The sequence below is a fragment of the Echeneis naucrates genome, chromosome 13 (genome assembly GCF_900963305.1).
Source record: "Echeneis naucrates chromosome 13, fEcheNa1.1, whole genome shotgun sequence".
In the NCBI taxonomy this organism is placed as follows: domain Eukaryota; kingdom Metazoa; phylum Chordata; class Actinopteri; order Carangiformes; family Echeneidae; genus Echeneis; species Echeneis naucrates.
The window spans coordinates 16,436,442-16,461,975 of NC_042523.1; the positions used below are offsets into that span (position 1 = coordinate 16,436,442).

At 38.9% G+C, this 25,534-nt stretch overlaps 2 protein-coding genes across 3 annotated transcripts; both read left to right on the top strand.

Annotated features, from left to right (window-relative positions):
• Window positions 1–1,084: 1,084 nt before the first annotated feature.
• tmem120ab (transmembrane protein 120Ab) lies at window positions 1,085–5,661 on the top strand. The gene is made up of 12 exons (XM_029517872.1): window positions 1,085–1,153; window positions 1,372–1,490; window positions 1,699–1,815; window positions 1,941–2,000; window positions 2,224–2,319; window positions 2,426–2,515; window positions 2,739–2,804; window positions 4,290–4,351; window positions 4,502–4,594; window positions 4,750–4,814; window positions 5,135–5,203; window positions 5,521–5,661. The coding sequence occupies exons 1-12, from the start codon at window positions 1,085–1,087 to the stop codon at window positions 5,632–5,634; spliced, it is 1,020 nt and encodes a 339-aa protein (XP_029373732.1). The 3' UTR covers window positions 5,635–5,661.
• A 963-nt stretch (window positions 5,662–6,624) lies between these two features.
• On the top strand, window positions 6,625–23,600 carry porb (P450 (cytochrome) oxidoreductase b). 2 transcript variants are annotated; one of them, XM_029518055.1, is made up of 16 exons: window positions 6,625–6,760; window positions 8,759–8,944; window positions 14,705–14,753; window positions 15,735–15,863; window positions 16,509–16,661; window positions 18,272–18,396; window positions 18,870–18,959; window positions 19,301–19,399; window positions 19,690–19,806; window positions 19,912–20,030; window positions 20,471–20,652; window positions 20,783–20,932; window positions 21,087–21,354; window positions 21,495–21,640; window positions 21,814–21,899; window positions 22,058–22,202. In XM_029518055.1, the coding sequence occupies exons 2-16, from the start codon at window positions 8,766–8,768 to the stop codon at window positions 22,200–22,202; spliced, it is 2,037 nt and encodes a 678-aa protein (XP_029373915.1). In that variant the 5' UTR covers window positions 6,625–6,760; window positions 8,759–8,765. The 2 variants fall into 2 exon arrangements, with proteins under 2 accessions (XP_029373915.1, XP_029373916.1); XM_029518056.1 differs by lacking the exon at window positions 6,625–6,760 and having other exon boundaries at window positions 8,766–8,944; window positions 22,058–23,600.
• The last annotated feature ends 1,934 nt before the right edge of the window (window positions 23,601–25,534 follow it).

Here is a 25,534-nt window from a genome sequence, read left to right on the forward strand (position 1 = left end):
ATGTCCTTTGTCCCTCACATCAAACAAGTTAGTCGGGCAGCTTTCTTCCACCTGAGAAACATTAGGAAAATCAGAAACATCCTTTTTCCGGATGATGCAGAAAAACTGCTCCATGCATTTGTAACTTCTAGGCTGGACTACTGTAACTCATTACTATCTGGATGTCCAAACAAATCTCTAAAAGGCCTTCAGTTGATTCAGAATGCTGCTGCACAAATATTAACAGGAACTAGGAAAAGAGATCATATCTCCCCTGTGTTAGCTGCTCTTCATTGGCTGCCAGTAAAATATAGAGTAGAATTCAAAATCCTTCTTAACATATAAAGCTCTCAATGGCCAAGCTCCATCATATCTCAGAGAGCTCATAGGCTCTTCTTCTATGAAACCAACTTCCAATATCAGTCTGGGGGCGGACTCTTTAGCAATTTTCAAGACCAGGCTTAAAACTTTCCTGTATGACAGAGCTTATAGTTAAAAAGTTAACTGTTGCACTGTTGCCAAGTGCTTGCTCATCGGGGGATCTGTTGGGTGTCTTTAAATCATTTTAGAAAGAGTTTGGTCTAGACCTGCTCTACATGTAAAGTGCCTTGATGTAACTTTGTTATGAATTGGCGCTATACAAATAAATTTGATTTGATTACAAACACGTACCGATTTGGACCACCAGGTGTCGCTTATGTGCAACTTCATAAGTGAAAAACTATGCTGAAAGGTTAAGTACTAAAGCAATATCCAGTTATCAAGCTACTTTGTCAATCATGCTCAAGGAAACACCCAGACCAATTTCTTGATTTTTAAAAAGCCTGAAAAAACTTGCTGCTTTGACCACTTTGAGCAATTGTTTAAATATGTGGTTGCCAGAAAATCCCCACAGAGCAATGTCCAAGTGAGAATATTGCATATTTATACCAGTCAAAGTTCATTTGATGCAATAAACCATCCACAGAGATGTGACACACCTTGAGCGCACCTTTTAACACAACATTTCAAGTTAGTTTAACAACTGGAGCCCTGTGGGGATTGTCACCTTAGTTTGTTGAGTTTGCAATTAGTGAAGTTCAGTAAGAAGTAATTTGCTGTAAAAATGTCTCAAGGTCTAGCAGCTGTCCTGGAGGAATGGAGATCTCTGGAGGAGGAATATCAACAACTTCAGGCAAGAATATATCTGTAACTGAATGTGTCTTGTTGTCCTCTGCTTTATGTATTGCTAATTTGCTGCTGTGTAACTCAGACCTTATAATGAAAAGGTTTTCATTTCAAGCAGTTGAACCCGTTGCAGTTGAAGTGTATAAATGTCTTGGTCATGCAGCTCAAAAGCAATCACAAACATTTTCTTTGCCAATTGATTGAAATGTATGATTTGTCATCCAGGATACACACAGACTGTACTTGCAGAAACTGGATGAAATTTCTAAACTACAAAACAACTGCTCCTCCTCCATTTCCCATCAGCGAAAAAGACTGAAGGAGCTATCCCATCTAGTGAAAAAGTAAACGTCCATATGGGCACACACACACACACCAAATTGCATGCACGCAAATTTATGGTTGCATATAGAAAAGAATGCATCGGCTCTTGCTGCCATACAAAAACATTGAGATGGAGAGAAAACATACTTCCCTCAGTCCAAATGAACAAATTATGGAAATATCTCATGTTGTGCCAGTGATACAAACTTATCTTATGTCATCCATCAGATGCAGCACGGGACCATCAGAAGAGGATGCTAAAAACATGAATGAGATTAAAGAGAAAATTAAGATAAAACCAAATGCTTTCTGTGAAATGGAAGCTTTCCTTCCCAAGAAAAATGGGTAATGACTTGTTTTTTATGCAAAATATGTGTTAAAATACACAAAATCCTATTATTTGCAGTAATGCTTATCTCATTTAACAATGATAAATTAAGGGAGTATAATTAAACCATTCAATTTTGCAGGCTCTATCTCAGTCTGGTTCTTGGAAATGTGAATGTCACTCTTTTCAACAAGCAGTCAAAGTAAGAAAGCAACCACAACATCTAAATATTTATCTTTTACCTACATCTTAACAAGTAGGTTGTTAAGTTCAACTACATTTTTAGCCAGATGATCTTGAGATATAGCTATGTATTTATCAAACTGATGCAGTAAAATGTTTCAGTCATTGTCTCTCTAATTAAACTATGACTTTTGAAAGGTTTTAAATTGTCAATTGAGGTCTGACGATATCACATTTGGCAGATTTGCTTACAAAGATGAATATGAGAAGTTCAAGCTGTACACCACCATTGTCCTGCTGCTGTTCTCCTTCATATGTTATTTCTTTGTGAGCTACAGGTATGTATTGGTATATCACACATCAAAGTTGTTCCATTCTTTTAATACAATGACTTAATAATATGGACACTGTATGTGCTGTATGTCTATTTGTGTCCGATTTTAGATTTCTAGATGCAATCCTCAATTTCCTGCTGGTGTGGTACTATTGTACATTGACTATCAGGGAAGGCATCCTTATCACTAATGGCTCCAGGTCAGCCACTCTCTTATCTCTATGATATGATATCTTGTGTTTTTAAATGACATTTATATGCATGGTGCTGACTTTTCACTTGTGTAATAGGAAATGCACTTGTCAGTGTGGAAATTACTCATCCATTTTTCACCTTATTTATTTTCACAAGTAAATCTGAGCAAGTTACTTCAACGTCATGAAAAAAACGTCATGATCTAATACTGTTTGTCCTGTGCCACAGAATCAAAGGGTGGTGGGTTTTTCATCACTATATCTCAGCATTTTTGTCCGGTGTGATGCTGACGTGGTAAGTAGAGGAAAATAAAACCCTAAATTACAAATTACGAAACAAGAAAATTGTTCTTTAAAAGATTTTAATTAGTGACTCTGGCTCCTCACAGTCACTACTGTCTATAGACCAAGGCTATAAGAGGCACACAGACACACACATTTACACACAGAAAATGCACATACAGAGACACAAACAGAAACACAACTGACACACACAGACAGACACACACACACACACCAGATAGACAGCACTTGTCACTTGTAAACGGCGAAAACGTGGCTAAAAAACTCCATTCATTTCTAATGAGAGACGCCGAAATTCCCCAAAAATTGTCAGCTTTTTCAAACCTCTGACACTTTGGCATACTTACAACTACACAGTCCATTTAACCTTTAAAACAAAGGAAAATTTGTTCTCTACCCCGTAGTGTTTTCATCTTACTGATATCTTTTATACTTTTCGATCAGCGACTGTTCAAGTGTCATGCTCGTCTCACCTCATTTTTGCTGAAAATGTCAGTTTCCTGTGTGTGTGTGTTGGATGGAATGTTGGTGGCTTAGAGTGGAGGACTCTTCGGTGAGAGTGCGTCGGCGAGCTGATGATTACCAGAAAATAAATTTGTAAATTGCCCTCACGGGCACATAGTTTGAGGTACACACGTCATTTTCTCCAAAGTAGTAGAGATTCTTGTCCTCTCTTGAAAAATGTGCTAACTTTAACTGTCAAACAAACCAAATTTGAAATGTGCCCCTCTGAAGGACATGCTCACCCCTCCTCTCTCCTATTACTCCCCATGTATTTTTCTCTGGCCGGAAGGAGAGGAGTTCACATTTTCATGTGTTTTTAACTCGCTCCCGTGTCCACATTTTACATCCTAGAAACACCAAAATACACACAAAGCTTCACACACTTGTTGTGGTGCTCAGCGTCTGCTCAGTTTTCTGACGGGAGTTACCGGTTTTTAACAAATTGCCCCAGAGTGAAACTTTCTGAGGAGGATGACGCAATCCAAGCTCAGACACACAGCTGCAATCAATGATGTCATCAGACTCCTCTGATAGGAGAGCAGCTGATCAACTGTTACTGCTGACATTTGTGTTACACTGCAGGACACACACAGACACACACAGACACACACAGAGACTGATATACAGACACACACAGATGCAGACACACACACATTTATATACAGATGCACTACATATTTACAGCCAAACACAGCAACAAATATACACAGGCACACACACACACACACACATATATACAGACACTTAGGTTTTGTCAAAGACGTTTGGCCTCTTGTCCAAAGGGCTTCAATTCCTGACGCCTCGGTCTGACTAGTCTGAGTCATGTATACATGCTTATGTAATTGCACCAAGTCGACATCCCTGTGCCAGCAGCAGCCCCCCGGAGTCACTCTTAAAATTTCTGCCAGGGAACTTTGTATTTTATTTTAAATGTATTTCAATTCCTCTAATAATATCTCCTGATTCCCCTAAGGCCAGACGGGAACCTGTACAAGACTTTCAGGAACCAGTTCCTTGCCTATTCCTTGTATCAAAGTGAGTCTATATATATAGTCTGTCGTGTGTATATATATATATATATATATATATATATATATATATAAGTCTAAGCATAGATTAAACAGCATAGATTAAACTAATAATAAATCAAGCCAAAACGTTACAACTTTCATTTGGAATGCACAGGTTTTGTTCAGTGTCTGCAGTGCTATTATCAGAGCGGATGTCTGTACAGACTTCGAGCCCTGGGAGAGAGACACAACATGGATCTAACCGTGGGTGAGTCAAGGGCATGGAAAACAGATGCAATCCGGTGGTCAAATTTTAAGAGTTCATTATAAATATGGAAATGATTTGGGTTCTTCCATGTCAGTGGCTCCTCACAGGCAGATGTAGAGGGGGAAAATAACCCTTTGTCTGTTTTTTGTTTTCAGAGGGATTTCAGTCCTGGATGTGGAAAGGGCTGACATTTCTTTTGCCCTTCCTTTTTTTTGGTCATGTGAGTACAGTCTGTGATTTAGAGATTTTGTGCAACTGAACTTTAGAAATATCCTCTGACTAAATGCTTAGTTTGCATTGAAAGAAAACATGCATTGTCATGCTTTAGTCAAGCATGACAAAGCATGATACTTAAAAGCCTGAGGATATAGTATTACTTGGCATTTTTAGGAATTATTCCAGACAATTAATAGGTTTTTTAGTGATCCGAATAACATTTAACTGTTCACAGGTCTCTACATTTATATCGCTACATACTGCTTTATACCCGTGCACATAGAAACATAAAATGCTCCTCAGTCTTCATGTTTTGTACTTTAGTTCTGGCAGCTGTTCAATGGACTCACTCTGTTCAGAATGGCCCAGCTCCCTGATTTTAAAGAATGGCAGGTGAGTGTTTCATCCTCACATTTTACCATTCATTTTATTACAGCTCAAATAATGCTTTGTATAATGATTCAGAGTAACTGTTTGCTTTTCCTTCTTCACTTGATTCTAATTTGCTTCATGCATTACAATCTGGGTTTTTACTTTGTATCACTTGAACAGTATTTTTGCATTTTATAAGAAATGCTACTAAATGCTTACTTCTACAATGAAGTGATTTTGCGTATCTTTTTTTTTTTATTTAGTTTTTCTATGAATGCCCCACGAAAATGCTTCATCATGTGTTGTTCCTATTTTTTCTATTTTCCATATGATGCAAGGTCTTGATGTGTGGTCTCTGCTTCCTTATTCTCTTCTTTGGAAATTTCTTCACCACCCTTGCTGTGGTCCGTCAGAAGGTTAAGAGCAGGAACCAGAAACAAAAGACTCTGTGATACAGAATAATAATAAAAAGACATGACAGTAAAATGTTGCCTCACATGACAGCACCAAATGAAAGTTCACATGTCAATTAATGCTAAAGCCTCCAGTTTATCTCTACTGACTTTGAATGCAAAACATGTACAGTAAATACATAAATGGAAAAGATTTGCTGTGACTCATCAATCACCAATAAAGATGAAAATATGCTCTGCAGTGACTGTCTTTGTGTATTTTTATAAAAGGGACTCTCATCGTAAAAGAAAAGCTACCTCCAATCAAGGGCATGTTACAGACACACTGCCCTTTGTGAAGATGTTTTTGGTATGTGTGGTGCATTTAAAGTCAGGTATATTTCCTCTCAATTCTATAAAATGAAGCTCGTCTTATGGCATTGTTGGCCTGCAGAAACATGTTTGAAGATTATTGTCTCTCAGATACTTTCAGTACATCATTTCCATGACACTACTTGAATGCAGTACAATTTCATATGTTCTATTTTTGTAATCTAATGAGTATCTTAAAAGGGTTGAACTGAATTGGTTTTGCTGCTTTTATCTGAGGATCTAATAACATCAGGACGAGGAAGGAGACTTATCTGCATGCGTCCTTGTGTGCATTTGCTGTGAAAATAAATAACCTTTAAACTGTGGAGGTGTGAGGTGCGATGAGCCTGCACTAAGACAGTCAGCCTGTCGGTTGGATTACATAACCATGACCCCTGTCCGGCCGGCCGCCACTCCTCCGGAGTGATTTATCCCAACAGCTTACGTGTGCATGTCGACATTAGGTAACGCTCTTATGGAGCGGACCAAGTGAAAACGCGTGTCTGCTGGACATTAAAAACCAAATATATTAAAATCGTTCCATTAAAGAAGAGCTGTGTAGATAAATAATTTTAAAAAGGTCCTCGCGGATCGTCAAAGACAGAAAACACATGTAGGTGGGATTTATTTGGTGTTGGGGCTGTGAGCCCCCCCCCGCTCTCAGCCCGGAGTTGGTTTGATCCCTCATGGCGTAAAGTTTCCTTCCGTGTGAGCGGAGAGTCTGACAAGAAGAGGAGAGCTGACAGCAAGGAGGCATCAAACCCAGCTTTCTACCCCCGAATAAACACCCGCAGCCTGCTACACCGAGACCACGGTGATTATACACTCATTCACCAACCGCACACTTCAATCTGAGAGGAAATATTTCGCTTGAGAGAAGTGCTGACTCGTGTGATACGCAAACTGAAGCTAACTTGTGTCTCATTCGGACCGATTGTCTCTTTCAGGTTTAACATTTGTTTAAATCTCACCGGTTTTCTACATATCGTGCTACAAGCAACACAATTTTCTGTCGGGCTGTTTTTATTTAATCATTTATTTGTTTGTTTGTTTGCTATGACGCGTTTTCAGTCAGTGTTGTCACGACCCAGGCAATAGCCGGGGCCTTAAACGAAGTCCTGCAGTCAGTCGTGGTTGTTTTACCAAAGCGACGTTATCACCTGTTGTCACGTAACTTTATTATTATTATTATTATTATTATTATTATTATTATTATTATTATTATTGGTGTACGGAGATGAAAGCATGCGGCGGTTAAATCATGTGATCAGCATGAACTGCAGTAACCTCTCTCAGCTTTTATTCATTGATCATTTTGAACCCCTGTGGCAACAACTATCAAAGCTGCTTTCACTGGGTTCATTTGGATTTCACCAAAGTAATGAAAAACATGAAAGTCAGTAGCAGCTTCTTGAGTATAGAGGAGGAATTTAAATCCCGGTCTGAAAGTCCTTAGTCAGGTTCATAATGTTTCCACAAAAATGAGAAGGGCAGTTCCTTCTGCACACTGAATTTAACACAGGAGGGACTTGTGTTTTCATCTTGAGTTGCTTGGAGATCACAAGGCAGAGTGCTCAGCATGGATACTGCATCACAACTGTTAGTGTGATTATTTAGTTTGAGATCATTAGCTTCAGACTCCTTTCCTCCTGGGTAATTTGAACTTGTTGGACGGCTGAACTCCTGAGGGATGTTTGTTAGTGTGCTCTCATCCCTGAAAATGAATGAGCAATAGAAATAATTGCTACAATGCAAAATGGTCAAATATCAGGACAAATTTTGCCCATCTACAGGAGTCTCAACACAACTATCTTGTCATCATTGTAGGCTGCTAAATATTGGTATTGGTTTTAAATCCAGGTCTGATCAGGCAGTTATTTTCAATATTTTTGCTCATGCTAGGTTTTTAAGTGTAATGCTACCAAAGGTCATGAAGTTTACCTTGACTTCTGTACCTACTGGTATCGTCACAGAGGTACCTCTGTACATAGTAGCTGAAGTGGTTTGCTTAATATCAGTGAATCAGCTATATATTAATCAGCAGGTGGACCATAGAAAAGTAGTCATAGTGTTGGTCATAGTGTTTCACTAAAGTAGTGATATCAATCAGACTGTGCTGGAGTTGTGAGCCAGCCAGCTCACAGGATCAGAGAAAGCCCGATCTTATTGTTTTGACTCCTTGAACCAAATTGTGAATGTAGAGCTAAGAACATGAAGTCCTTTCACACTCAGTTTGAGAAGGGTTGCTGTTACATAATATAAAATTCCTGATGTACAGAAAGCAGCCATTTACAAAGTTATAGGAGCTAAGCCAAATGGTTTAGCTTGCACAAAAGCTGTCATTGTACTGTCATTGTATGGACCCATATGTTAGCAATCATACTGTTTTGTACAGCACCTTAACCGTCTTCTTTTTTTTAAACTGAGCCCATGGACACAAAATACATTTTAAGCGACAGGTTTTACATTACAACTTACCCTCCAGCGCAATAAGACTGCAATAGATCTTGTGTTTTTAATTTAAGTCTGTGAAATACAATATGTAAAACAAATGTACACCCGAAGAGTCAAAGCTAACAGATTCAGTCTTTTTGCAGAACTAGATTCTAACTTCTAACATCTTGTAACCGGTTAACTGTACATGATATATGACCATAGCTGCTTTATGTTTTGTATTGTTTTATTTTGTATCATCATCAATTGATCTCTTATCTAATTATCAATTGGTCATGACACTTTTTTAGCACTCTTTAAGTATGGAAGAATACTTTTTCACTGCTTGAATGTCTTTGCGTTTACCGTGCACATGCAGCGTCAACATGGCAGACATGGACCCTGAAACCACTGCACACACTGAGCCCACGGTGGGTGAAGAGGAGCCACTTTTTAGCAACCTGGACCTCTTCCTCTTTTCCCTGATAGTCGGCCTTCTTATTTACTGGTTCATGTCCCGTAAGAAGGTTGAGCCCATCCCAGAATTCAAGAAGCTCGACACACCGTGAGTATCCATCAAGCTACACCTGGATTTGAGGGGGGGTATGTTTTTATGTATTGTTTTTAAACAAAATAAGAGTTTTATTGGTTCATCTGGTTCCAATATTTCATGTTTCTAAGTGTTTTATAAGGTTACATGCTTATTAACAAGGGCACAGGAAGGAGCTGCACCATAAAAGCTATTGCCAGATTCTTTTTCTCATATGAGATGATGTGCCTAGTTGGTCTCAGGCATATTTTAGTATTATTTGAAAGCTGTAAGAAAAAAAACATTTCCCCTGTGTTACAAAAGACCTATTATTCTGCTAAGGGAAATGTTTACTTAAACCTTGTTACTGTGACTTGATGAATTAATGAGTTACAAAGGTCTGGTTTCGTCTTAGCTGTTGTTGAATTTATAATTGCATGAAACATAGAAAATGCTCACAAGGCGGACTCATCAAGTGTTTCATTGCTGAAAGGAATGTAAATAAAGATGGTCATAGTGTTTCAAATTTTGAAGCTAAGAATGGCTGCTTCATTTGCATGATATTGCTGGTGCCTGACTCCACCGAACTCCCAGTACATCCTGGTTTGTGGGACACATTCAGTCACCAATGTGTCACTAGTCCTGAAGGTAGAAATCATCTTCAGAAATCAAAAGTTCTTTTTTGCACCAGGCCAGGAAAATCATTATACTGTCAATGTTGATTATTTTCTTCCCTTGGGAACCCTTCGAGAGTTTGGCTGGTATTACTTAAATACCGTATTTTGCGGACCATAAGGCGCACCGCATTAAAAGAAGCAATGTCAATGAACAGGTCTATTTTCATACATAAGGCACACTGTGTTATAAGGCACATGATAAAACATGTATATAATGTGAAGCACTGTACGTATCGGTATTACAAAAAGTGGCGGCGGTAAGCGCAGTGCCTTCACTTCTCTGATTGGTTTATCGTTGCCAGCGAGTCGCACTAAAACATTGATAGATTTTTGAGCGCAGTGTACCTCTAACCCTAACCCTCAAGAATTCATACATAAGGCACACTGGATTATAAGGCGCACTGCTGATTTTTATTTATTTATTTATTTATTGTTTGAGAAAATGTAAGGATTTTAAGTGCGCCTTATAATGCAAGTTTCAATAATTGTTGAGTGTGTTATTTGCTAATCATTTAAACAGTTTGTTTTCATCGGAGAAAAATAATGAACTAATTGCACAAAAGTAGTCAATAAGAAATATGTTTAGACTGTCACAAAGTTCTGGGCACATGCTAACATCAAATCGGCCTTGACGCCTGTGAAAGTGCACGCCTTGTAAATGTTCCACTAGTGGTGACCTTTGCTGTCTGTTCTCCCTCTTGCAATTTTGTCTGTCTGGTTCTTTTTCTCCCTGTCTCTCCCTCCCTCCCTCTCCCTGTGTTGTCAGTCCTTGTGTTCCTCCCCCTTTCTGTCTCCTCCCCTCATCATTTAGCAGTGGAGTGGCAGATGCCTGCTTTCATTTCAGTGCACTGTCCTTCCATAGGCTGTATTTGTAGTCCCTCCCTAACCACAACACAATGTCTTTGGTCACCAGTGTAGTCATGGGCCAGCAGCAGCCACACTTGCTGTGTAGCTGAGGTCCTACAGTGATTGTGTGAGTGGAGATGGTGTTGGAGGCTGAGAAAAGGGGATCCAGACCATTTGTGTGAAAACAGGAGGTTGGCTTGAAGGGGCAAAGACCTTGAGGACATACTTTGCTTTGGGAGAGTTTGGATCTGTGGAGGGCGGAAATACAGGAAAGGCAATAGAGAAACCCAAGAGCAAAGTTGGTTTCCCCTCCCCTCACAGCAGTGGAGCAGCGATTACTTAACTGTTATGAAGGGGGTGTAGTCTTCCATGTCTTTCCTGTGCCTTTGTTTTTGGCCCTGAACCCATTTTGAAAGTTCCCTGGAGAACAAACGAGGAGGGCAAGCCGAGCTCCTTTTTGTGAGTCTACTCCAAAGGTGGAAAGTTGAGGCATAAGACAGGCAACCTTTTCTTTGCCCCGAGTTACTTTTTTTTTTTCTTCATTCCCCACTCCCTTTTTTTCTGTGTGGTGAGGGTGTGTATGTATGTAAGTGGGGGCTGAGCTGCACTGCACAGTGAAGTAAGGCTGTGTCACAAATGCAGTCCTTTTATGATAAATGAGGTTGCTATAGCAATGACATTCCCCTCTCTCCTCCAGTGAGATGGGGGCGGGGGATACTTCAGGAAAAAAAAAAAAAAAAGAGACGACCATTCACAGCTCTTTCCCCCCCTTCAATGGTCCACCGAGGAGTTGCTCTGATAACCAGCCAAATTCTCAGAATGGATCTTGTAGACTTTTTCGTTCCGAACACCTTTCAGACCGGAGCAGGAAAGGGGCGGGGATGAGGAGGAAGGCATTTTCAGCCCAAGAGTGTTTCAATCTGTGTTTGTGTGAGTCAAAACTGTGGGTCTGCAGCTCAGCTACATTTTATGGGAAAGTCAGTTTCCCACCATTGTGTCCTTAGTGGTTGCCAGACATTGACAGGGCTTGTAGGCTGCTGTGCTCTGTCTGTGTGTGTGTCTGTGTGTGCGTGTGTGTGGGGAACAGACACTGCTGGTTTCAGAGAGCAGCGCAGGAAGAGGCAGAGTTCAGATCGTGTTGGAAGCTCTAAGGTGAAGGCAGCTCTTCCAAACCTGCGAGTGTCCAGCTGCCTTTCTGGACTGGTTTTATTTTTCCATCCTGTGGTTGTGGAGTGTTGACGTCCTGCTTTTGATTTTGAGTGTGGTGGTTTCCGGTGTGGCCTAGCCAGTAGTGCTAGAGGCAGGGGTGAGCTACAGGGCTGCATGCCATGGGCTGCGTCTTCTCCCTGCCAGAGGACAGGAGAGATGCTGCTGAGAGGTCAGTGAAGTCTTCGATTTACTTCTCAGTAATACAGTCGGGTGTATACTGTGTGTGTATGTGAATATACTCAGATATACAAGATTTTAAAGGTGTGTGTCTTTATCACCAGCTGCCGTTGTTTAATGTTGCTCCTTAGTTTGTTAGCACAAATCATATTGATATTGTAAAATAATTTTAATGAAGCTTGAGTAATTTCTATGTATCACACTGGAGAGTTTCTACATATAATGTGGAATTGCTTGTTTTTATCACAGTTCAGGAAGATAGTGGTTTCAAAAACCATTCAATGTTCCCAGTAGATTACATAAGAGATGGTGATAAAATCTGTTTGACCACAAACACAATTTAATTATTGGGTCATCTGTTGTTGTTGTTGTTTTTTTTTTGTTTTTTTTTCCCCCCTCCTTTTTCCACAAGCTCAGTCATTTATTTCACTGGTCGTCACTGTCGCTCACATTTTAAATCCGTTTCTTTTTTTTTTTTTTTTTTCAGTGAATAAACTGGCTTGATTTCCATTTTATGTGTCAGGGCATGAAACGGAAAGCTATCATTAATTATCGCATCATAAGATCACTTCCATGTTAGAAAGTAAGTCTGAACTGTCTCAGTGCACTTGTTTGAAAAGGTTTACTTCCTCTATAGTTGAATGAATGGAAATTTAATTTTGACACTCAATACATATGTTGAGCACTGAACTATTTGGAGCGAGCTGTAAATAGTTAAGATGGTGACTAAACAGCAGCAGATGTGAGTTTGTTTTCAGGTGGACTTAAGCCATTGCAGAAAGATGTTAAAGAATGTGTGCTCATTAGCGTTTTCTGTTAGAATTACAAAAAAGAATTCTTTGTCCATCATTATTTTGGCCTTTTGGGTGTGTACTGCACTCCCACAGGATCCATTTCCTTAAATCTAATGTTACCATAGTCAAACAGACAGACAGACAGATACTCTTAAAGCTGTGAGGAATGCTTCAGCTTGGAGGCAAAGGCTTGTTTGTTATATTTACACTTAGCTTGAGAGTACAATCATTTTTCAGCTGTGGGGGACTGTTTTTTTATGAAGTGTTGGGCATCAGTCCCTCATACCAGCACTGGATGCTTTTTCTGATTGTGCATTTTTATTTATTTTTTTACTAAATATGTGAAAGCAGGTAGAATCCTTTGTTCTTCATACAGAAACCGAGATAGCTTTAGATTATTATTTTTTTTATTTTTATTTTTTTTTATTTAAGTACATTTTTTTTAAATGCTTATTTGTCACAACATATTATTAATGTATTGTGAGCATAAGCATTCTGGAGTTAGAGAGATGTATGAGTCCAAAAATCATATTCTACAGACATTAACAAACACGCTCATATGATACGGACCCCAAAAATTTTACCATTATCATTTTTATATTTTATGTGAAAACTACATGCAAATTGATAATTTTATTTTTTCTAAATTAGTGAAAATAATTGAATTTGCTTATGCATTTTTGTTATTTTTTTTTAATGCCTGCCTTCCACTCTTTCTCTCCTGGATTATGAAAATCTGAAGGTGTCTTCCGGGCAGGACTACCTTTTACTGCCATTTTATTCCTTAATCAGTGCCGACAGAATCGCTGCCTTGCACTTAGAGCTTTGATGCTGAATAAAGCAGTCCTCTAAGCTTCTTCTAAGCTCCTCTTAGAATCATTTTGGGTGGGACAAGCCTGACACCTGCCATACTGTTCCAAAACATCATTAACAGTAAACCTTTTTCCAGAGGACATTTTCGAGAGAGAGTGTGTGTAGATTTCAGTATACACAGAGCATGATGAGGAACAATTTGGATAGAGGGTTGCCGAGCAAGCTTTTGTTGTTGTGTTTTGTTTTGTTTTGTTTTTTTTGGGGGGTTGTTTTTCATTCATTTTCAACTGCTTATCTGTTTCCGGGTCACAAGCTTTTATATATTTGCTCCTCCCTTATTTTGTATGAACTACCAATGTCCTTGCGGGAATACCCCGCCATCCACAGCGCGGGAAATATCAGTTCTACTTCGGTAGGTGTGAGTAGTAGGTCACACATACACATGGTATGGGAAAGTTCTCATGAGAATATTGTTTCCCCTCCCCCATGTCATGTATCAACTCTGCACCTGTAGGTGTGGGGATGTTAGTCACACATGGGTCACATACAGACAGACAAGTTAAAACAGCTTGGGGTCAAATTGACCCCAGAGAAACACTAATACACGCAATATGTGTTCAGCACATTGAAAAAATATCATCGTGATATTTTTATGCTTAATCAATTGTGACCATGAAATATGAAGCAAAGAAAAGTAAACTATTATTATTTTAAATGATAAATATTTGAATGTTGTCAAAATGACCCCAAGGATAATAGGAGGGTTAATTACATTGTAAATTGTTGAATATATTCTTGGTAGGTGCTTGTACGCATTGACAGACTGAATAATAAATGTGTATTTGAGTCAATACTCTGCCATTCTATTACTGCTGATGTTGTAAGATTTATTTTAATGTTATTTATTTGTTTTTATAGATGATTAGAAATGTGCTCGTGTCATGTTTTGTCGCAAGACTGGAAAAATATGCTTTTAATAAAATGTTTTCATTTTTCAATTGTTTTAAATAAGAAAAATCATGAATCATGAATTTGGACAAAACAATGTAATATTTTTAGGAGTCTGTTTATATCAGCAGTGAATGAAAATTAGCCAACGCACAGACAGGGACCTGCTATTGAGAACTGGCCTGTATTTAATCACAAGGCAATTCTTAAGAAAAAATATGGTTGTTGTTTTTTTTTTTTTTTTTTTAGGACAAGATTACTCAATAACTACTACTTTGCTTCTTTTTTTTTTTTTTTGCTCCCCCCCCCCCCCCCCCCCCTCCACCCCCAAGAGCTCCCTCCACAAGAGAGACGAGTTTCATTGAAAAAATGAAAAAAACGGTGAGTCACATTAATTCATCCATCCCTTTTGCTTCATTTTCTGCCTGTGGTTTAATTTTTGCCCATAACGATTATTTTAAACCTGTTGGATAACCTTTTGTTGTGTTCTTCTGTAAAATCATGTTAATCTATAATTTTTTTCAGTTTAGTTTGGGTTTACAGCGTTTTCTGCCATGACGGCTTGAAACTATATATGATATGATATGATGAAATGATTAACTTCAGTTTTCATGGCAGCAGAGGTAGTCAAGTGGTTAGTGGACATGCCACACATCGCAGCGTCCTGGGTTTGACTGCAACCCTGTGACCCATGGACCTATGCTGCATGTCATTTCCTCTTTCTCTCTCCGCTTCCCTTCGGCCTATGTGCTGCTCACCCTCTCAATGAAGTCTTGAAAAGCCCAAACAATAATGAGTGTTATGGTCTCCCTGATAATATATGCAGTTTTACATTTAGAAAGCTCAATTTCATAATGACAGTCCTTCGTTTTTGAGCCAGCTTTGAATCATGTGGTCTCTTTTCAGCAAATAGTTTGGATGCCATAATGGTGGCAAAAGAGAAGTTTGGTCTCCTCTGCTATTTGATTTTGCCAGTTTGTCTTTGTTAGGAATTATTGTGGCAACATTGTTGGCAAGGATACAATATTTCCTGCTTCTTACAAATGCATGATGGCGCTTCGTTTATGCAAAATTAAGATGCATGTTGGAGAAGTAATTTGTCAAGTAATTTATACCTTGTTTTAGATCAGTATCGTTCTCTCAATATGTACTTCCTGGTTGTTTTTATAATTTCTTTGTTGCACGCAGAGGTTGGAAAATGTAGTGCATTTGAATTAAAATGCATAGAGAATATACTTAAGGTTAGTTATAATAGATATAATGTATCTGTAGTGTTTTTGCCATAACAATGGTGAACATAGAGGGTTTGTGTGTTTGTAAAAGTTGTAGGAGAAAGCTAATTTTTATGTTGTTCTGCAACAGGGCAAGAACATCATTGTGTTCTATGGCTCCCAGACGGGCACAGCTGAGGAATTTGCTAACAGGCTGTCCAAAGATGCTCAGCGTTATGGCATGAAAGGAATGGCCGCTGACCCAGAGGAGTACGACATGGTAATTTGCATCAACATTCAACCCATATAATAAAAATTGACAGAAGTCTCTCTCATTCTACTGGATTGCATTTATAACAACCACCAGTAAAAGATTTTTGATGTTGTCAGGGGCGAAGTATCACTGCTATGCTAAAGACTGAAGTGTGTTACTGTACAAAAGTCCTCATTCAGTTAACATCTCAGTGTTGATAAGCCAATTGTCCTGCATTGTCCAGACATGTTAATATAATATGCACTGTCCCATGTAAGAGTCACAATGTGCCAAATAACAGCCGGATTAATGCGGTCTCTTCCAATTATAAATGTATCATACCGTGTAGTGAAATGAGTTCACAATACATCTACTGATGCACAGACTTGGACGGCCTTTGTCCTTCGCTGACAAAGTGGATGACCTTAGCTTTGGCTTGGGTATATGCCACATCTAATCATCAGCTAATTATTGCACTGTGTAGTGAAATGAAAAGATTATTGCAGACCATAAAACTGAAGGACAGCACACCTTCCATCAGAATTTTTTTTCTAATGCTATTTTAGCCACATAAAGTGTGCTGAGAGGGTAACTCTTGAGACAGCCAGATATTGAAGATGAAATTGTTAGCTGTACATTGTTCAATTACTGATGTAACATTTCATGTTTCAGGGAGAACTGTCCCGTCTGTCTGAAATTCAAAACTCCCTTGCCATATTTTGCATGGCCACCTATGGCGAAGGAGACCCGACAGATAATGCTCAAGACTTCTATGATTGGCTGCAGGAAAATGATGATGAAGACCTTAGTGGACTGAACTACACTGTGAGTGTTAAACTGTTCTGTGAATTGCCTGCATGAATAAGTAATCAACAAAAGCAACCCAACCACGAACATTAGCCCTCACTACCATTGTGGTTAATGTCAGCAGTAATTAACTGTTAATACCTTTTTAAATGTCCTCTGAGCGTCACTTCAGGCTTTTAGCTGTCTTATTAAATGTCTTGGTCAAGGTAGAACATGATTGGCCCAACAGTCAAACTGTGAGGGGAAATTCAGCCTAGTGATTATCCACCGAGGTGGATGCAGGAATGATTCTGACAGAGCCGGTTTACGAGCTAGAACACTTTGAATGTTTTGACCGATATGTAATTCCCATGGCCAGTCTGTGCTCTGGTGTTATTTCCAGTTTTGTTAGAGACCTTTTTATAAGTATGGTTACCTCAGAGCAGGAGAATGTAGAAGATAAATTTCACTAGGGTGACTGTACTGTGCCATCTCTAATATTTGATTATGTTTGTTTGTTTTTCATGTTTTGGGCAGACAGTTCAACAGGTTGTACTCGAATGAACACTTGTATGAATATATGCTGCACACAGATACTAATGCTAACCATGCATATGGTTAGAAAGACAAAGAGAAGATGGGTCTCTATGTTTCTCTCTGTCTTTTCATAAAATATTACTATGTGCCATTTCATTATTGTTGAAAATCTTGTTTCCACAACCTTTAAATAATGGAAGGTTGCTCAAAATACTTCTAAATTTGTGTTTTATTGATTGACTAATTGTGTAATGGACTCATGTCACTACAAATTGAATTTCACTAAGTAAAATTATATGAACTAAATTAATTTAGGAGACTTCATATAGATGGGTGACTTTTCGGTCTCCATATTTACTGCTAGCCCTGACCCTTCAGCCCGACACTCTAATGATGGAAAAGTAATCTGGCTTTAAAAGAATGCAAACTATTTCCCATTTTTCAGGGTAATATTACATGGAAATTTGAATAACTGTCTGAATATTTGGATAAAGTGTACAGGATGAATTTGCATTACTCCTGTGATGATATGAGTGACCTTTTCAATTCAATTGCAGCCTATTAGAGAATCACACTGTGTATGTCATTCTGGGGGCTGTCATTCTGAATTTGCAGGCTCCACCAGGCTTTGCATGCATCATGAGAGAAAAGGCTTTGTGTGTTGTCATGTCTGGTCCGTCTGTGCGTGTGTGTCTTTGTGTGATTTTTGGGCTGCAGTATCCCTGGCCTCATTTGATCATTGTGACTGTGAAAAATCTGAAATTTTTGCGCAGAGTCACGCCCTTCCTCCTTTGCTGTATCTATTGTTTGGATTAAATGTCAGATATCGTCACAGATTTTTTTTTTTTTTTTTTTCAGCGACAATTCATTATTCAATCCAGTTTTTTATTTTTGAAGAATAAATAACATGTTGATTGACAGCAATTTAATATGGTCACCATATAAAGGAGTCAAATATCTATGCTAGGAAATTAACCAACCTAAGAAGACAGACTTTAGCTGAATTAATAACAAATTAACAAAATCCAAAAGTCCATCATGTACAATTTGTTCATCTGTTTGTTCAAGGTCCCTGACAAATGGTTTCTGTTTTGACCCTTTTCTGTCTTTAGGTATTTTCTTTAGGAAATAAGACATATGAACACTACAATGCAATGGGGAAATATGTTGACAAAAGGCTGGAAGAACTGGGGGCCAAGCGCATTTTTGACCTTGGTTTGGGAGATGATGATGGGAAGTAAGTTGGCAATTAATCCACTGAGCTGCATTTTTGGACTTATAGAAGCACTGAGTACAGCACAAATTACATGACACAAACAATAATCTCAGATCATTAAAACTCAAATAGTAAGATAATGCCAGATTTGTAGCTGAGTTTGTCCTGATTCAACATAGTGTTCATTTTCCAACAATTTAAAATGGGTTTAGAAAGTAAAGGAATCCATGGATAACTTTCATTAATATAATTCAATAAATCTAGAGGGTGAAGTATGTTAAAATGCTGCACTGAGAAGTTGGCTTCTTTATGTTCACACAAATCAAATCTAACAAATTGCAAATCTTAAAGAACACATTCATGCCCCATGGAAGATAAGCCCTTCATGTTTTAATAGCACAGAACTTGTAAGGCTTAACCTCCAGGAAAGCCAAAGAAGTGTGATTTTTTTTAAATCGGCCCTAATCCTTATTAAAGCTTATTTTGTCTTTCAGTCTGGAAGAGGACTTCATTTCATGGAGGGAGCAGTTCTGGCCAGCAATTTGTGAACACTTTGGAGTAGAAGCCTTAGGAGATGATTCAAGGTACAGTTCAGATTTTTGTGTATTATTTGACTATTAACATTATTACTTTTTTCAGTCATGATTGTCTCACGGTTTATCTTTACCTCATGTTAATTTAAATGAAACTATTATTGTGTCCTTTTGGATCTGAACAAACTGAATGAATGAAAACTTTCAGACACAAATATTTTCTGAAGCAAATGTTGAATTATGTATTCCCTGAATTATGTAGTTTAGAAGAGAACAAAGACATGATGAATCAGAACAGGACTGAATTGTGTGCTGAAATGGGGAGAGCAAGATGGCCATCATCTGTCATTTACTCGTGTATTGTCTGATAAGGCTCATTATGTCCCTCACAGCATACGGCAGTATGAGCTGCAGGAGCACACTGACATCAACATGAACAAAGTGTACACAGGAGAAATTGGCCGCCTGAAGAGCTTTGAGGTCCAGAAACCGTAAGTACTGTGCAAAGGTGATGTTCATCACCAGAACTCCATTCTGTTACTGATTGCTCACATTTCACCGACTTTCATAACGTCAAAGGTTTATCAAAGGTCAATTTCCAAAATGAAGCTTTCTGCCCCCTTGTGGAGATGAAAACACATTTTTTGCAGGATGAGTTTTTAAATAAAATTTTAAGAAGTAATTTATTTTCAATAATTTGTTGTCGTACAATTTATTTGATTCTCTCTTTGTGACTTTATTCATCCCTCTTTATATTATACTTTTATATTTGAATGTGTAGGCCCTTTGATTCGAAAAACCCTTTCCTGGCTCCAGTCACTGTCAACCGGAGACTCAACAAAGCTGGTGACAGACATCTAATGCATCTGGAACTGGATATCACGGGCTCCAAGATCAGGTAAGAGTGGTTCATGTAGGTAGATGTTGGTAATTCCAGCATTAATTCCGTCTTTGCCTTCAAACACAGGTCAAAGTCTAAATGTGTCACATTGTATGATTTCAGATATGAATCAGGAGACCATGTTGCTGTTTTCCCCACCAATGACTCCATGTTAGTGAACAAACTGGGACAAATCCTTGGAGTTGACCTTGATGTGGTTATCTCTCTTAACAACCTTGATGGTATGGCATTGAAAGTCCCAAGCACCTTGACTTGACTAACCTTTTCTACAAACAGTCTCACGAAAACACCTCTTTATCTAGTATCCCTGCGGGTATTGCACATAAAGTGGGTGGTGACATTACTGCAATTACATCTTGTTCCTGTAATACAACATGCCGACTTTCATCAGAAGAATCATCATGTATTCTGTTTAGTCAACATTCTTCAAAATTAAAGGCAAAACTTTGAATAATCTCATGATGCATTAGAAAAGATTTATAAAACTAGTTAGACGATATGTTGAAACACAAAATACATTATAATATTAGAATAGCAGTGTAGTTCATATTTACATTTTCTTCAGTTGACATTTACCATTAAAAGTTCTTCTTTTTCGGCACAACCAAAAAATAAGTTGTTTTTTTGGTTGTTTTTTTTTCCCCTCCTTCCCTCCCCCCAGATGAGTCCAACAAAAAGCACCCTTTCCCCTGCCCCACCTCCTATCGCACGGCACTCACTCACTACCTGGACATCACACACCCCCCTCGCACCAATGTACTGTACGAGCTGGCACAATACGCCTCCGACCCCAAAGATCAAGAAAATATGCGCAAGATGGCCTCCTCCTCTCCTGAAGGCAAGGTCAGTGATGACGGGAGTTACAAGGGTGTGGCCTGTAATGGCCTGTGATGCATGCACGCATCACTCATTATGTCCCTTTTTTCCAGGACTTTTATTTCATGATACTGTCTGTTTTTGCTTCCCCTAACAGGCACTCTACCAGAACTGGGTGTTAGATGCCAGTAGAAACATCCTGGCCATCCTGGAGGACATGCCATCTTTGAAGCCTCCCATTGACCACCTGTGTGAGCTGCTGCCTCGACTCCAAGCCCGCTATTATTCCATTGCCTCCTCGTCTAAGGTTATTCTCTAAAGAACAGGGAAACAAATTCAAGTCATATCATTGTTAATTGACAGCAGTAACTAATGTTTACTGATGTTTTTGGATTGATATTGACAAAATGTTAACTTGGGTTATGGAAGTAAGCGCTTAATAGCTTTCCTCTATTATGTAGGTCCACCCCAACAGCATCCACATCTGTGCTGTAGTGGTAGAGTATAAGACCAAGACCGGCCGTATCAACAAAGGAGTTGCCACCAACTGGCTAAAAAATAAACTAATTTCTGACAATGGCCACAAATCCACTGTTCCCATGTACATCCGCAAGTCTCAGTTTCGCCTTCCCTTCAAATCCACCAACCCGGTGATCATGGTCGGGCCAGGGACAGGAATTGCTCCATTTGTGGGCTTCATCCAGGAAAGGGGCTGGCTCAAAGAGCAAGGTGTGTTTTGTTTTTTTTTGTTTTGTTTTGTTTGTTTAAGTGTCTTGCCTTTCACAACCTTAGGTGTTACAAGACAAAACACGAATATCCACAAAAAAAATGTTTCGGATACAATTTTGACTTTTTCATTCCCACTGCAGGAAAGGAGGTTGGAGAGACGGTGATGTACTTTGGCTGCAGGCATAAGAATGAGGATTTTATCTACCAGGAGGAGCTGGAGGAAGCAGAGAAGAATGGAGTACTTACACAGCTTAATGTTGCCTTCTCCAGAGACCAGGAGCAGAAGGTACCATTATCTATGTCACTACTGTTGATGAGCCTGAGAGCTGAAGCTGGAAAATGCTGGGCAGCTGTAATATCAACATACTTAAGCATCTTAGAATGGCTGGAATGACTTTATCATGGTAAACCCAAGAGCACAGTTCTGAACATTTTCTTGTTTGATTCTCCAAAACGAAGGTGTACGTGCAGCATCACCTGAAGAAGAATAAGGAGCACCTCTGGAAGCTGATTCACACAGACAACGCTCATATCTACATCTGCGGGTAATAATGAAATCTGACCAACAGTTAGAGCCAGTTTAAAACATGGCAGTTGTGGACATTAATGCCACTTGATCAGTTAATTTAATTATTTTCAAAGCAGATATACAGATTATTGAAAACTCTGAAACGCATCTAAACTGATCTGTTTCCTGGTTTAGGGACGCAAAGAACATGGCGAAAGATGTTCAGTTGACCTTCTGTGAGATAGCAGAAGAATTGGGAGGCATGACGCGCACCCAGGCCACAGATTACATCAAGAAGCTGATGACTAAGGGGCGCTACTCACAAGATGTTTGGAGTTAAAGAACTTCGAGCCCAGCCTCATTCTCACTAATCGAGTGGCGGTTTTAAATTTTCTACTTTTATTGTACGTCTTGTTCTATCAGGACCAAATATATATATTATATATTAAGAAAAAGGAAACTTGTCCATACTCACCCTGGTTAATGAAAGCTACAGGTTCATGAGGCAACCCCTACCTCAAAAGGTTATAATTAACCCATTCAGCAATATACCTGGACCAGCCTTTTGAGCCTTAACTGGAGCCAAGTGAGACCAAACAGTTGGCTTCCACAGACTGTTATGGGATGCATATGCATGAATGACTTGGTGTTACTGGGCTTACTCTGGGCACTCAGATCAGATGTGTTAACAAGCAGACTTAAATAGAATTAAAAATCACTGCAATGAATGCAAGCGAAGAAAATACTCATTTTACTTTCAGATTTTATTTTTATAAGAGATTCATGAGTCAGTTTACCTGTGCTGCTTCCTGAATCGATGACTCTTTCAAAAACCATATGTTTAGAGGCACAGGTGTGCACTAATCTTAGCCTAAAGATGCACACAATATGATGTGTACATAATTGTGAGCATGTAACACTTTGCATTAAAATTGAAAGTTCATTCGATCACCACAGCAGATAATATTGCACCGTACTGTATGTGAAAGTGAGTTGTGTGCTCTTGTTGCTGTGTGAAAACTCAAGCTTTTGGCATCAAGGGTGCTGATCTCATACTACTTTTTAAAGTACTTAAAATGTTTTCAAAAAAAGGCACAGACTGGCGTCATAGGTACAATTACGTTTACCTTTGTGTTTTGACAAGGGATTTTGCCTTTTTATGCATTACTTGTTCATTGTAATTGAGGTCTTGGGAGGCACAAACAGTGGTAGGGCATTTGTAGAAGAAAACAGGATAATTTGCATTGGTTTTGGTTAAAAGCCTGCCTTTAATCACGTTGAGAATTTGTAGATTTCTTGTATTTGTAAAGTATTAGAATGCCAGATCAAGCCTCCTAAGGGACAGACGTTTATAAAGTGGTTTCAACTGTCAACTGCCACACTGGCATTGATATTTGGAGTTTGTTTTTCTATTTTTCATCATTGTAACCAATCACATATGCATCAGCAGATGGACTAGATAACTATACATATGAAAACATTTTGTTTATTGCAGGATTTGTCAGTGTTCATCACAGAACATTAACATGAACGTAGAGTTGGATAAGACCAACCAAGTGCAGCCAGTGCCTTTTAACTCTGCCTTGTATATTAAGTTAGCATGAGCGTCCTGATGCCTCATTGTCTATATTTCCTTCTAAAATTTCTATGCTCCATTTCATCTGAGACACTTTAACTGGCGCTGTCACTTTTTGTCATTACACTTAATGATGCATTTTTTTTTTTTTAACAAATAAAATCTGAACAATTTGCCAAGTTGTCTCTTTTTGTCATTAAATCAGGTTGAACCAAAAAGGCTTATTGCATACAGTCAGCAGTCACATTTACTACAGATAATAATAAAGATAACATGGTAATTGGTGGAAGATGATTTAGCATTTGTCCAAAAGTGACTTTTACTGTGCAAAATAAAACTCCAGATAAAGACAAGCAATAATACTCATTAATACTCAATAATCATTTACAGTCTATTAACGCCAGCCGGTAAAGTCAACCACCTCTTTAATCAGATGTGTGCTTTCAAATCGCAGCGACCAACTGGGCTGCAGTGTGTTGTAATTTGAAATGAATCGGTAGCTGCTTCTATCCCTTCTGTTTCAGCTTCTATTTAGCAGAGGTTGTGTGCGTTTCATTGACCAGTTCTCTCTGGATTGGTGTAACATACCTTAACACAACACATAAATCTGACAGTTTGAGTGTCACGGTTTTGGGAAAAATAAAGTGCTAATTTTCGTACCATTATATTATTTGACGCTCTCTCAAGACATCTGACTGAACTACACTACTTTAATACTTAAGGGGTAATTGCACTTTTCTAGGCTTTTTGAATTTATGCTGCATTATGCTACATTTTAGTGATGTGGAAATGAGGAATCCAGTCCAACATTATATCGTAGCTTTTGCTTTTGCTAAAGACATTATGCTAAACTAGGTATATCATGATTAACTCCTTATAACCCACATGACGGCGTTACAATTATATTTCTAAAAAGTCAAACTTCATGGCAGTTTCCTCCTTTTAACCTGAAAGCATATGCTGTGGGACCCAGTCAGTATTTCCACAGTGGGTTAACTTCACCCACAAAATATATGTGCTTCAAGTAACAAAAGCAAAAGTATCTCAAAAGTAAGTTACAAATGCAATAATCCTTTTATCTTGCAGATAAAGGCTACCCTTCAGATCCTCTAGCTTCCTCCCACAATCCAAATAGATTCATGTTTAGGTTCATGGTGACTCTGTCCATGACCTCTCCTGCCTTCACCCTGCTGTGTCATGTCAACTGAGACTGGCAGGGATTCAGGACCCCGATAGATAAACAGTACGGATGAATAGAACACATGAGGAAAGTAGAAGAAATGTAACACACAGTAACAATACAAAGAAATTAGTTTAGGAGTTAGTAAGCAGAAAAACAACACTCAAAAACAAAGAACTGTGCTGTGATGACGTTAATTTAATTATGGAAATTGGCACAAAGGAGATAAAGCACAGAGGATGGTTTTCAGAAGGCAGCTCATCTCCGTCTGTTCCAGTATGAAGTCCTTTTCCTGGCAGCATGCGTTTTTCTCAGTTGTGTCATTTTCTTTTGGAGATACTCAATGACCCAAACTGCCTCCATCTCAGAGTTTTCTGTTTGAAACCTCAGAGCTTTTTCTCTGCTGAGTGTCTGAGTGAGTGCCTCGACATCTTGAACCAGAGCCTTTTGGGTCTTCTGCTCCTGTTTCAGCTTTTCAGCAAGCTTCTGGCTTTCAGCTGTCAGCTTCTCAATGACCTTCCGGGCCTCCTCAAGTCTTTGGAAAAGTGCCTCACTTATTTTAATGGCCTTCAGTCTGTTCCTCTCTGCCTCCTCTCTCAGTTTTCTTTCTGACTGGATTTGATGGTCGAAATAAAAATCTAAGAAGCCTTCATTCCTGAAGCCTGCGAGGACTTCGTCCTCTGCCAGGATCCTCAGGTCTTTCTCTGTCTGAAGGTTTTGCTCCAGCTTTTGAATTTTACACTGAAGTTGATTGTGTTTGCTTTTCTCTGATGTGAGCTCAGCTGAACACTCCTCATAAGCCTTTTGTACATGTTCAACAGTTTTGAAGAGAGCTTCTGAGATCTCCACAGCCTCCAATTTGTCTGCTTTCACCTGCATCCTCAAGTGCTTTTCTCTCTGGAGCTGCTGGTTGAGA